At 28.0% G+C, this 15,090-nt stretch overlaps 1 protein-coding gene across 1 annotated transcript; it reads right to left on the reverse strand.

Moving 5' to 3' along the window:
• Positions 1-1,350: 1,350 nt before the first annotated feature.
• LOC132934528 (BUD13 homolog) lies at positions 1,351-6,850 on the reverse strand. Its single transcript, XM_061000845.1, has 6 exons — positions 6,558-6,850; positions 4,402-4,495; positions 2,891-3,170; positions 2,668-2,819; positions 1,884-2,080; positions 1,351-1,596 (listed from the first exon to the last, which is right to left on the reverse strand). Exons 1-6 carry the CDS (start codon positions 6,568-6,570, stop codon positions 1,424-1,426), a joined length of 909 nt encoding a protein of 302 aa, XP_060856828.1. The 5' UTR covers positions 6,571-6,850; the 3' UTR covers positions 1,351-1,423.
• Positions 6,851-15,090: the final 8,240 nt, after the last annotated feature.

Raw genomic sequence — 15,090 nt, forward strand, 5'->3', positions numbered from 1 at the left:
CGAAAGAGGTTTCCGTCGATAACCGCATTTTTCACTCACACTAATAATCATTTATAACTATGTACTAACACATAGACCCGGGCGGCTATGACAAGATTAGAAATTGCCTAAATGTTGCCCCTTAAATAATGACCGTAGCGCCTGTTGGTTGTTACCTATAATTATGGCTCAGTACTTGATGAACTAAAAATCTTTAAAAAATGCACAACAAAAAAAAATATTCCAGGAATCAAATTTCTGTTAAGACGAGCATTGAATGTAAGAATTAGAAAAAAAGATGCAAATGCATCAAGCTTCGGGCCTTACCTATAATAGGTTCATTTATTATACTTATCAGATAAAATAAACCATTCTTACTGTAAGTTGTAAGTATGCATGTATTAGCATTTTAGTATCAATGGTATGATGTAACAACTTGCGTGCATAGGTACTAGAGACCAGGGATGTAAATTATTTTGACGCTACGTGCCAAAAATCACCTTTTTATTTTTTTGAGCGTGTCATTAAATTATGAAAAGAGGTACATAAAAACTGAGGTAAGTACATATTATGAGCATACAGCTATTTTTTGGTCAAAAGAAATTATTGAATTTTCTTTGTAGATATTTATATATACATTGTGATGTTATTTATTATTAAAAATAAAAATAATATATGTATATAATATAAATATTTTAATTTTTCGCGTGTTATGGATTTGCCATCTCTGCTATAGACCGTATACACATAATATAGCCCATGGATGTTATTTGGAGGAGGGAGGTACTTTGGCTAACCTTTTATCATAGTATATCAGGCCTGTCATAACTTTCATAATATGCATCAATGCAATTTTACATGTTATATTATTAAATTAAAGGGCGTTGGAGAATTAACTATAATTTTAAGTATGTAATTTATTGTCATTTTTCTATTCGTGTGTATCGCCAATAAGCAGGTTATTCAATACAATAAATTGTTACAGGTATTTACAATTTTCATTACTATTCTTAACATTTTGTTATCAAAAATCATAATCAATTCTTTGCAGAATTTAAGATCTTGATTCTGTATCTTAATATCGGTTTTCAATAATGTAAGTATGTATCTGTAAAACCACCGAAAATGTTAATGAAATTAGTTTACAATATATTGAGATCACAAACAAAAGCAAATTAGCATTCAATCACATTCTTTGTATAAGTTTGTCACACAATTGGACATATGTTTTTCTAAAGAAATATATAAACTATTGTTCAATATTTTTAAAGTATTTGCATAACAGCCACTTTATTTTGATATTAATTTTCACACTTGATTGTTTTATAGACATTTTACAAATATTTTTAATTTAATAAATTGAGACTTGTCTGATTACATGATTTTACAACATAATTATAGGTGCCAATCATAAACAACTAGAATTAATGTTGATTATACAAATTCACATGTCAGAAATGCTCCATTTGTATGCTTCATCTTCCACAGCTTTCTGAGAATTTAGCTGCAATAGCCATTTCTGTTCATAACCATTTGATCTGTCTACACCATCCCATGCAAATCCTGGACGTATGCCGAACCTATTTGGTGGACAAAACCCTCGAAATTCTCTTACTTCTAAAAAAAAAAAAATGTATTGATTTATTATAACAACTAAATTAATATTAACTGTGAACTGAGAGTAATATCATTTGATTTGTCCTTAAATATGTTCTAATGGGTAATTAAAATTTACAACCATTGATAGAGAAAATAAGCATAGTTTGTAAGAAAATTACATTGTATACAATTAATAATAAGTAATAGAAGAAACAATTTAAAAAAAATTATTATCTTAATTTGTTCATGATATTATTTATTTAAATATCTAGGTTTTAGAACATTTATTAAAATTAGTAATTTACCATGTCTCACACCATCAGGAGAATCTTCGCCTGATCCTTTATTTTTTGTGATATATTCGAGCATTGGATCTCCATCTCTGATTTTAGACTTCAACAAATTCTCCAGGTCTTGATCGTCTGCATATCTTGCTAATGGTTTTTGCATCTCATGTAAATCAGACTGGTATTGTTCCTGAGCATCCTTAACTTGTTTTACACTACAATTATAAATTATATAATATATAATAATAATATGCCTTAGTGTCTTACCCAGTATCCATAAATCATTTAGATCACTAAGAAATTAAATACTAATAATTTCCAACTGATATATTTAATATATATTTTTTTTAAAAAGCTTTTAGTTCAATACTATTGTAGCTCAACAATTAAAATAAAACTAAGTCTAAATATTGTTCGGAAATTACATATAGCTGTTAGGCTGTATATGCATGTATAATTGAGTGGGGGAAATAATAATACAGATGATATTATGCTAATATCAACTATAATATTAATTGTAACAAGACACATAAATAAGATAGATATTGACATATTGTATAGTTTATGATAATAATTATGGGGACTTCACTGTGATTTTATTTATAAAGACTGAGAAGAGAAAGTAGAGGGTTTAATATAGTTAATTTTTCAATCAGAAAACTGTATATTGGATTAGAAATATTGTTTGTTGGTTGCCTGCTGTTATGTTAGCGTACAATGGACCCGCATATATTTAATATTTTAAAATTTTAAATATGATTTCATCAATAACTATTAATATTGTAGAAATTAATTTAGTTACCCTTTTCCCCATATAGCATATTTTGCTTTATGTTCTTTTAATATTTCTTCTTTCTTTTTTTCTTCTTCTCTTTCTCTTTTGAGATCTCGTTTCTTACCAGTTTTTCGGTCACGTCTAATAGGCATACCATTTTCAATTGAATCTTCGTTTTTCTAAAAATGTAATATAATATTATGTTGTACTTTATGGTGTTTATTTTGTGATTCATCTTATACTTAAATACCTCTTTTATTAGATCATTTAAAGTAGATTTATTCATCTGTTGTACATAATTGTTGATTTGATCAACGTCAATTTTAGTAGAATCTTCTTCAATGTCACTATCACCACCTATTCGTTTCCACCGATTTTTATTTTTGTACATGTCCAATGTTTTAATATCTTTAGGCCTCTCATCAATAACACCTACTATCTGAGGTGCAAACTCATCAACTGGATCATATCCAATGTTATTTTCATTTTCGTTTTCAACACAATCAATATTGTCATCAATAATTTGTACTCTAAAACAAAAATGTCAAAAAAATAAGTGTTTTTGTTTATAATATTATATTACAGCAATTAAGTATGATTCTTTATGTTTTACTTTTCAATTTTTAAAATTTTAAAATTTTAATTATTAGATGAACTATAAGTAAAAAAAAAATAAAAATATTTTGTTTTTTTTTTAACACGTTGACTGCCGGTGACCGCCGACAGTCATAATAATATGTAATTCTCAAATTTTATACATTTGTGACCGCCGTGTCGGCGGCCATAGATGATCATTACTACCATGCCACATGATAGCTGGCGACTGTAAATTAATATGGTTTTATATAATTAATATGACACTACAATAATGCACTAAAAAAGTATTTGATGTAAACATATAATTTTTATTTTGTTTATATTTTTAAATGTTTTTTCAAACACAATTTATAGTCTATACAAATTTGGAATGACACTAAAAAATATGCTTGATGTACCTATAATCAAGGCTGGGCAAATTAACGATTTTTTTGAACTCGATAAGTTATTTTAAAATAATTAAGTAATACTTGTGTTTTTTTGTTGACTTTGAAAAAAAAGTAACTTAACTTAGTTAAGATTTGCTAATTTGCAAAAATTCCAGACATAATATGGTTTATTAGATAGTTTTTCTTTACGCTCAAGAGAATTACTGGGGAAATTAAAAATGATACATCAAAGTAAAAACATTCAAAAATTTGAATTATTCTTCAGACAAAAATTAACTTAATTTAGATATTTTTAAAATAAAATGAACTTGAAGTTAACACGTTAATCTTGAAAAAAAGTAACTTATAAAATTAAAAGTTAATTTGAAAAAAAAAGTAACTTATAAAATTAAAAGTTAATTTGAAAAAAAAGTAACGAGTTAATTAACTTAACGTTTTAACTTTAAACCCGTTAATGCCCAGCCTTGCCTATAATACATATCGAATAACTGGCAGTCACATGGCAGTAAACTTGTTAAAATGATGAGTGCATATTTGATGATTTGTAATGCTTATTTCATAAGCATATTATATAACTATGTTTTGTGCATTATTACATTCAAATTTAAGCTATTTTAAGTTAATTCAAACATACAATCCTTAATGACAAACACATTTAAACTAAGTTTCTAGTATGTTATGCAAAATTTAACAAAAATACAACCTGATATTTATACATTTACTAAATCATACTTAAAAATGAGACTAATAGCCTTGGTCAAATTTTAAAAAATACCTTTTTTGAATTTTAGTTTTGTCTTTTTTCTTCTTTCTACCAGAAAGATATCTTTTTAGATAATCCTTTTGGGATTTAACTTTTTTTTTGGTCTCTGAAAATATAAAATATATGATTTTAATATTTAAAATACAATTTAATTTATGCTAGGTGTTTACATTTATTAATGGGTCTTTGTAGGCTTTGGTGGTACCTTTGAGTATTCGTATACCAAGTGATACATTTTATTCACTCTTAATATTTAATCTAAATTATAATAATATGTAAAACCAAAATATACATTTTGGACTTCCTTGACTTTTCTCCTATGAAAATGTTTGGTTGGAAATATATGGATGGTGCGCGGGTAAAAATGAATAAGTCAATTTTTATAAATAAAAATATATTTTTTGTTTTGTAGGTAATTTTACGCTGGTTCGACTAGTGACACTGCAATTTGGCTATCTTTCTTCATAATGTTGTTAAGAATGAGATATCCAAATTTCAGTGTCACCAGTCGACTCAGCATAAAATTACCTACAAAACAAAACAAAATATTTTTATTTATAAAAATTGACTTATTCCCTTTTACCCGCGCACCGTCCATATTATATATTATTATTATTTACTATCATCAATTTTAAATGAATAATCACTATAAACTTTAAAGTATACTCATAGACCTTGGTATAAGATTAATGAGTATACTATACAAAATTCACACAAAATACACTTGAATTATAAACATTAAAAACAACAAGAAAAATTAAAATAAGTTACCTTTCGTGAAGAAAGATTAGACCAACAGTCAATTACTAGATGTATAATATGAAGAAAAATATGAATTGATTTTTATATCTAAAAACAATATTTTTATATACAGGATGTAACAGACATGGAAAAAAATATATGTATACTAGTTAAACGTATGACAAAAATTTTGAAAATGATATGGATAATAAATAATTTAAGAAATATACTTGTCAGGAAATTCCCAAAAAGAACATTTTAAAAAGTTATTACACTTCAAATTAATTTTAAAAAAATATTGATATTTAAAAAATTGTAAAATATAACTACTTGACTAAATAAACGTTTTTACTATCAAAGTTTGTCTGAAAATTAGATTAACAAATTGGTTATTTTGAACATTTTCAATTTTTCTATTTACAGTATTAAAAATAAAAAATTGTACACCTTAATTGTAGAACAAGCGTCTACATTGTACATAGGTATATAAAAAAATGTTTGAATATTGATTAGAATAAAAGTTATATTAAGAGTCAGGTCTTTCTGTTACACCTGTATAACCTGTATTATTGTACAAGGATGGGTCTCACAAGTGTTTTAGTGATTTTGTAAAGCATTTTGTGTGTCATGTATAAATAATAAATTGTAACTGATATTTTTTAGATCTTTTGTAAGTACTTGATTTCCTTTTAGTTAATTATTGGAGACACTATATCTATTTTATTTTAAGGCTCTCTTCATTCCAAGTATTATCAAACGTCAAAATTGAAAATAGTATGTACTACCTATATTATAATGCAATAGTCCGATATAAATATTGAAAGCAAAAGCATTATTTTAATATAACATAACTGTATTTTCCAATATTGTAGAATGTGAAGTTTGCTCTTTATAAATTGAAAAACAGTAGACGACTGTTTGAATATACATATTTGATACTATCGCAACTCAAGTAAAATAACTAATGTACATTGTACTCGCAATATAAAATATTGTTAAAGCAAAGTTAAAGAATTAATTTAATTCTATATCAAAAATCTGCTTCATATTTATTAATCTTTACACTTTAGAGGAACTAGTGCACTATTTGTTTACATTGATCTTTTTACAATATTTCAATTTTTATGGAAGTTGAGTATGTAAGATGTAATCATTTAAAAATGCTCATATCATGCTTTAAAACTAAAATATTGTAAAAAAGTAATTATAAGAACACAGTTAATGTTCTTAGTAAGTTGTAAGTTTTATAATAGGTAAATACTAGACCAACAACATAAGGTTGGTTCTGATGTTGGTCAGCGAGACAAAACAAATAGTGCGCTGACATATTCTTAAGTTGCAAAAAACACAATATTTTACTACGGCCGTAACAAAGTGAACAAAAATGTTTGATTTAAAAAAAAATAATCATTTAATATTTTACTCACCTTTTTCTGACATGTTTTCTGCTAGTTTATTTCACTAAACTATCAAATTTGTATCTATAACATGTTTTGTACACAAACAATATTTAATTCATGACAGATTTAACTTATCATAATGTAATTTTTAGCAGTGGCGGTTTTCAGATGTAATTTTACATGAGGCGGAAAAATATTAAATAGTAAATACACTATAACTCTAACACAGCCCACAGGAACAAAATTTTTTAAATGGTATTGAGTTATCAAAATGGAGCGGAAAGATTAGCCAGTTATGATAAAAACTATTCTGTGGCTCTGTGCCATAGAGCATGACAAAATAAATAGGTATGCTATCAACTTTGTGATACGAAACTGTGTTCTCCCACCACAAAAATTACGTCATCCGTTTTCCGATATTATATTATTATTATTATATTTATTATTATTATTAGTTCTGCTGGTGAGAACGGCTTACGTCACAGTTCTTGGCGAAGTGCGGGAGGCGTTCTCGTTCAATATTAGTTACGTTCATACTAATATATAACTATATATATACTAACTATAGGATTAAATAGTTACAGGGGCTAGAGTCCTAGAAAACCAAAGTGTAAAATACACCAGGGGGGACAAATTCCCCACACCCCCCTAATCAGCGTCACTGAAATTTAATAGTCACAAAAACTTTGCTAAAATCAAGTATCTATACTTCAAACACTCACAACAATTTAATTTGACTTTCTTGTAGACATTTATTTTTGATTAAGGTAGACAAACTTATGAGCAATCTTGTATTACATTTTGAAATCTTAGATTTAAAAAGAACAATTTTTACGAATTTATAACTTAAAATAATTTTCACATTTTTCTCATTTTTACGTATTGTGTCAAAATACGAACTTTAAATGCTTATAAAAAAGAAAATAGTGACTTATGTATTTTTAATATTTTTCAACTGCTATTGTGACAATATAATAAGAGCCTTGTATTATGTTCATAGGCGTGTTCAGACTTTAGTGGCCGAGGGGGCACAACAAATTTTTAAATTGTGAAACCTATTTTATTTTTTAGAAATGAAAAAACATTCATTTTTTATGTTACAAAATTCACAATGATAGGAGTATTTTTTAATTATGATCAAAAAGTATAACCATTGTCAAAACAATAAAAATACTTTTTTCCCATCCATTATACAAGGTAAACAACATACAAATTGTAAAACTATTAACTAATCAGTAGGTATTATATTATATTTTGAGTATCTGACAAAATTTAAATTATTTTAACAAGTCGTAAAATATCTAAAAACATTTTTGAAATTATAACCGGTAATTGGATAATATCAACTGATAAAATTATAATATGATGAACATAATATTATAATATGATAATATAATCACTAGTTAATAAATGCGTAACTAAAAAAATTACAATTAATCAAAATCTATAGGTACTGCAGGGTACACACCGCACGACTTTTTTTTTTATCCAGTCATTTTTTTTTTTGGAGGCACAGTCTGCCGGGGGGGGGGGGCAGTGCCCACCCGGCCACTCCCGTAAACACGCATATGATTATGTTTGCTAACAACATTTTATTGATATTTATAGAAAAAATTGAAAACTAAAATGTCCGTAAACAGTTCAAAACAAGTTAAACATTTTGAAAATTGTATCGTGTAAGGAAAATGCTAATACAATGCTAAGGTATAAACATTCAGTGAAAATTGCATGCACTTCATTCTACGGCCATTATCGATTTTGCGTGAAAAAATTACCATTTTTCCTTAATTTATTTTAGTTTTTCCCGGTGCTTTTGAAAACTATAGAGAATTTTTACTTTTGATCACACAGTACGATACAACTAATATAACTATATTATAAGAATAGGTAGGTACGCCAATAAGGGTACCTATTTAAAAATAATAAAATAATATTTAATATTATGATGGTCTATAGCCCATAGGGGCGTTATATTAGATTGAAGCTTATATGCAATAAGCAGATAAGCTATATATACAACACGCACATTTCTTCCGCGAAAACTATGACCAATATTACGATAAATTCGTACTTGATACATCCACGTATATTATATTATATTTTATATTATTATTTATATAGGGAGATATAATATAATAATCATTACCTATTAATTATTTTAAACATTTTAGATTCTGAGCAAAGCGATGAATGTATTGATTCTACAATGATGTGTGTTTTTTTTTAAATTTTTTTAAATTTTTTTATTTTTGTGTCTGTCATCACCTTTTAGGACAGTAAAAGTGCTTGGATTTTCTTCAATAGTAACTTTTCTGATAGGAAAGTGAATCTAGTTGGTACTTTGGGGGGTCAAAAGTAAAAATTTCCCAGTAGTTTTCACAAGCGACGTGAAAAACAAAAGAAAAATTAAGGAAAAACGGGAATTTTTACGCAAAATCTGTTTTCGAGAAAATCGATTTTGGTTTTTGGTGTAACTCTAAAACAAATGACCGTAGGGACATGAAATTTTGACTGAATGTTTATATTAGCATTTTCTATGCACCATAAAATTTACAAAATATTTTGACTCTTTTTGAGCTGTTTACGGCCATTGTCAGTTTTCAATTTTTTTAAGTTTTTTTTTCTATAAATATCAATAAAATTTTATCTGTTGAGTAAAAAAGCTTGAAAATTTAATAGAAGGCTCCCAGGTTATTGTTTCAAAGGCAGATGAAAAAAATTAAAAATCCTTAGTCACAGTTTTTAATTATAAGCATTTAAAGTTCAAATTTTGACAAAATACGGAAAAATCACGAAAAATAGCAAATTATTTTGATGAGAATTCATAAAAATTTTTCTTTTTAAATCTAAGATTTGAAAATGTAATATAAGATTACTCATAAGTTTGTCTACCTAATCAAAAAAAAAATGTCTACAAGACACTTAAATTAAATTTTTATGAGCGTCTGAAATTTATATTTTTACAACTTTTGATATTCATTCGATTTCTCATGTAACAATTTTCTTATTTTATTGTAATTAAAAAAAGAATGACTGTAGATACTTGAAAATTTCACTGAATGTTTATATTAGCATTTTCTATACACCATAAAATGTTGAAAATATTTTGACTCTTTTTGAGCTGTTTACGGACATTGTCAGTTTTCAATTTTTTTAGTTTTTTTTCTATAAATATCAATAAATTTTTATTTGTTGGGTAAAAAAGCGTGAAAATTTAATATAAGGCTCCTGATATATCGTTCTAATAGCAGTTGAAAAATATTAAAAATACATAGGCACAATTTTTTTTTATAAGCATTTAAAGTTCAAATTTTGACAACATTTATCAAATTTATAATTTATTAATTATTTTGTAGTTAAAAATTTATAAATTTTTAACTTTTATGGCTAAGGATTGAAAATTTAAAACAAGGCTCCACGTAAATAGGTTATATATAAATTACTTTATTCACAATAATATCATCAAATATACTTGGTAAAATCATAGGCTGACTGACCGTTTTCGCTCAGAATCGTTTTTCTTATACAATGATATTATATCATTGAATTCAAATTTAACACCATCCATTACAGTGACCCACTTGTAACCTACCGTACAGCAGAGCGACATCCACTTATCCACCTTTTTTTCTTTGTAAGGATTTGGGTTTGAACTACGAACACGAACCTATAAGGAGGGGCTGAAAAGTAAAACCTTTTAGGGGGGCTAAATACTAATACGGGAGGGCTAAGCCCCCCCCTAGTTACGCCGATGGTAACTAAGTCAAGACAACAATAATGTAATATAATAACAATTAAGTATAATTTAATCATAGGACAGTGGTGGACTGGACGACCGGATACCGGGAAATTTCCCGGTGGCCCACTGCTCATATAAAATATATCTTTATTAATATTATTATTGTGAAATTATAAAGTAAAATTTATTATTATCTAATAAGTAATAAGTAATACGTTTGTAATATTATTATACATAAAAACCTAGATTTTCTTATAAAATATAATTTATATAGTAATGCATATCATCATTGCTTGACCATAGCTAATCAATACTTATTGACATTCCCGTGTACTCAAGTAAGTTAGAATGTTCCAATAATTTGTATGTATTTTATTTTAATGATCTAACTGAATGTCTATTAAAATGATTAATAAAGGTAGCATGCGAAAGATCATTTTCTCTATTAAAAATAATTAAAACTCGTCTGAGAAATTCAATGGGTGAATAAAAATTGGACGCATGATATTATTAATATGTTAAAAACTAAGTGATTTATTAAATAATAAACTTTCATATTAAAATCAAATTGATTGTAGTTTAAATTATATACATAACAATTATTTGAGATATACTCTATAACCTACAAATTTACAATAGTTATTTTATTTTGTTTTATATCAATTAATTAAAATATTTAGAAATTCAAAAGCTAAATTGTGTTTATAAAAAAAATATATATATATTATATAAAGGGCCGTTAGTATACTGAGGGCTTCTAAAATTTTGATTTTACCGTGCCGTTTTTTTCTCCCAGTCCACCACTGACATAGGACAATCGATATTATTCGATAGTTATTCGATTTTAAGTTTAAGATATAAGGAACATGTTAAGACAGAAAAGGGGTCAAAGTGTGGTGATCGTGTGACTCGATTACCACTGGGAATCCGAGTATAATAAAGTGCTTATATTCAAAGGCTACACCCGCATGTGTTGTCTCAGTCTTACAAATGTACAACATAGCAAAAACTGTTTTGCACGTGAAAGATCCGAGAAGGCTACAATCATAACTAAGAAACGAAATTTTCGCCACATAAAAAGAAGAACTTTGGCTGCGCAACGTTCTTTTTATTTTTTTGATATCACTTATATCGAAAAAATTTTTACTGTTTCAAAAATCATTATTGTTTTTGTTTTTCAAACTTGAAAAACTTTTATCATATAAATGATATAAAAAAAAAATAAAAAACAACGTTGCACAGCCAAAGTTCTCCTTTGTATGTGGTAAAAATATCGTTTTTTAGTTATGATTGTAGCCTTCTCGGTTCTTTCCTGCGCAAAACAGTTTTTGCTATGTTGTGCATATTTTGTAAGACGAAGACGGGTATAGCGTCCTCTTGATATTCGTTTGTTTATTTGTGTACCTACGTCCGTGATCGACGCATACGACATAAATACATAATATTATAGTATAGATGAGGAGAAGTGATTCAGATGTAATGGGGTGGCTATGGAAATTAATATTGAACTATTGAAGACAAAAGAGGAAGACTGAAAAAAATGCGGTTACGGGTTAGATAGAATAGATAATTATATGAAAATGCTAGAGAGGTTGGGACAGAGCACTGTGGAGGTGTAGGGCAATGGTGGTCGACCCCAGTTGGCAGAGAAGGCAGAGAACAAGACAGAGGAGGTATTTTCCCCCATGCCCCCCTAAAAAAGGGGCCCACGATTGAGGCATGGTAATGACCTTTAAATGACCAGCAAAAATGTTGGCACCAACAATAAAAAAAAAGGAAATGACGTCCCTACTTTAATTTTTCCTAGTCGAGTACTGCCTATATCCAGTGGCGGCTCGTGATGTTCACCTAAGGTGGTGTACAAGAAATGTATAATGTACCTATGTAAGATGGTGAAAATATTAATTTTGTTATCAGGGCCGTCCCGAAGAACAATTTATGGGGGGGGAGGTGGTTGACCTATTAATTTGCCGGCTCAACAATTTTTTTTCTCGCTTCGCTCGAAAACTTTATATTATTTTACATTAAAATTTTTATTAGTATTTTAAGAACATATTATATACATTATATACAGCTTTATTTAAGGACCTGATGTATAGCGCGGAATTGTTGGCCGCAGTGACTAATGCATGCTGCGGTCCAAGCATCGTCCGGCGTCACTAGCACCCAGATGGGTGATCACTCTGGTTTCTAGCGATGAATCCTTGCCCCACATACACACGCGTTCTTCAACCAACCAATAGTAATCCCCCCATAAAATGCTAATTAACATAGTTTCCGATAATTAGGAGTTTAAGACCAAGAAAAGAAAAAAAAATATCATTATTTTAGATTCTGAGCGGAGCGATTTATTGATTTTACAATGATGTATGTTTTTTTGTTTGTTAATTGTTTTTTTTTTGTGTCTGTCATCGCCTTTTAAGACAGTCAAAATGCTAAGCATTTCTACAAAAGCAACTTTTTTGACGGGAAAGTGAATCTAATGGTGCTCTGGAGGGTTAAAAGTAAAGAAAATCCGAGAAAAACAAAACAATTTAAGCAAAAACGGGAATGTTTACGCAAAATGAGTTTTCGACAAAGTGTAACTTAGTTAACAAATGACTGTACCAGTAGATATATTATGTATTTTTCACTGAATGTTTATATTAGCATTTTCTTTACACCTTAACATTTTAAAAATATTTTGACTTGTTTTGTCTTGTTATGGACATTTTCAGTTTCCAATTTTTTTGGTTTTTTTTCTATAAAAAAAAAAAGCGTGAAAATTTAATACAATGCTCTTAATATATTGTTACAACATCAGTTCAAAAATATTAAAAATACATGCGGGCACACATTTTTGTTAGCAATTTAAGTTCAAATTTTGACAAAATATATCAAATTAAAAATTAAAAAAGGTGGGTAAGAGGATGTCGCTCTGCTGTACAGTAGGTTACAAGTGGGTCACTGTAATGGATGGTGTTAAATTTGAATTCAATGATATAACATCATTGTATAAGAAAAACGATTCTGAGCGAAAACGGTCAGCCAGCCTATGATATTTTTTTTTTTTTTTTTTTTTTTTTATTTGCTTTCGGTATAAACCATTACAGCACAACAATTAATATATAATACATCAGACAAGATTACATAATAATATAAATATAAAGGTTATAAGAGGTAGTATAAAATATAACTAGATTGCATGTTAGCACAATGGGATATAGCATATAACATTGAATACAATAATATTTATGGTGTATTAAGTTAAATCAATAGATTGTTTAATTTGAGCCTATGATATTACCAAGTATAATTGATGATATTATTGTGAATAAAGTAATTTATATATTATAACCTATTTACGTGAGCCTATAAGAGCCTATTGTTTTCAATTTTCAATCCTTAGCTATAAAAGTTGAACATTTTATAAATTTTTAACTACAAAATAATTATTAAATTATAAATTTTAACTTTAAATGCTTATCAAAAAAAAATTGTACCTATGTATTTTTAATATTTTTCAACTGCTATTAGAAGGATATATCAGGAGCCTCGTTGTCGTCGTTTTAATCAAATATCAAATATACATACAAATATTTTTTGAAAATAATAAAAATACTATTAAATACTGACGATGCCGAAAACTTCGATCAAGTGCCAAATTTGCCAACTAAATATTTAAAAAAAATCTTGAGTGGGGGTGAGACACCCCCCCCCCACTCCCCCTCAAAGGACGACGCTGTATGTTATAGGTGCATTCCAAAATAATGTATTATATCGCAATTAATAGATAATGTACAGTGTTATCGTTTCGACGAACGACGCGACATTGCGACACGATAAAAATAGGTTCGGTACTCCTAACTCCAATATTACTAACCGACGTGTCGAGGCATGTAGCTAATATTTACACGGTCGCCCGGAGCACAAAAAATTTTTGCTCCCCGAATTATTTAATAATTAGACACACTTCTCAATACGTGAAACTGCAAAAACTTTTTTTTTTTACAAACCATGTGCATAATAATAAATTATGTTACCATATGAATCTAATTATTATTTTTTTATTTTTTTGGGTGGTTCACGTGCTCCTGTGCACCATGCCACGCAAGCCCGGATTAAGGATCAATTGGGCCCCGGGACACCATACACTTAGTGGGCCCCCTTTCAACTTAAATTAAAAATAATTGTATCATTACATATTAATTAATTTATATTATTGTATAATTTTTTACTATACAAAAAATATACAGAGTGTATCCTATGTCATTGTACGCGGGGGTTTTTTTTTAAACAATTATCAATCGATGATATGGAGTTTTGTTAAAATAAAAAAGACGCGTGTTTCTTTATTTTTAACAGGCAATTTTTGTATAACATTTTCAAAATTTTTAAACACACGGTTGTACCAATAATAAAATTGACTTTATTTTTTCAAATGGTAACCACTATATTTTTTGATGGATTCCGGTAAAGCTTTTTTTCTGAATATTTCGACAGTCAAATAATCAATTTTGGTTCGCTAGGTTATGACCTATGGTCCTCTAAAGTTGAGTATAATAATATGCATTAATACTTTTAACTGAAATATCTAATTTACAAGAACTAAATAATTTTTTTTTTTGAAAATTATTGGACGTGTTAAAAAAATATATTTTGGGGATAAAGATGGGCCCCGGGACCATGCCCCCCCTTAATCCGGGCTTGATGCCACGAGTCGCCGCCGCCTATATCCATTGTCATTTATTAATTATTTGGAAATTTGGAATTTGGTAAATGATAATTGACCTATTAACAAACGAACGGTTAGGTAAATTCAAATGTGACTCTGAACTCTGA

Source organism: Metopolophium dirhodum, chromosome 1, assembly GCF_019925205.1.
Source record: "Metopolophium dirhodum isolate CAU chromosome 1, ASM1992520v1, whole genome shotgun sequence".
NCBI lineage: Eukaryota > Metazoa > Arthropoda > Insecta > Hemiptera > Aphididae > Metopolophium > Metopolophium dirhodum.

What these genes read in the sequence shown, in the direction of transcription:
- LOC132934528 (XM_061000845.1), bottom strand. An exon ending in AAAACTAAAATTCAAAAAAG is followed by an intron (nt 3,171 to 4,401) that starts GTATTTTTTAAA and finishes TTTTTGTTTTAG; the next exon opens with AGTACAAATTATTGATGACA. An exon ending in TAAATGATCTAATAAAAGAG is followed by an intron (nt 2,820 to 2,890) that starts GTATTTAAGTAT and finishes TTACATTTTTAG; the next exon opens with AAAAACGAAGATTCAATTGA.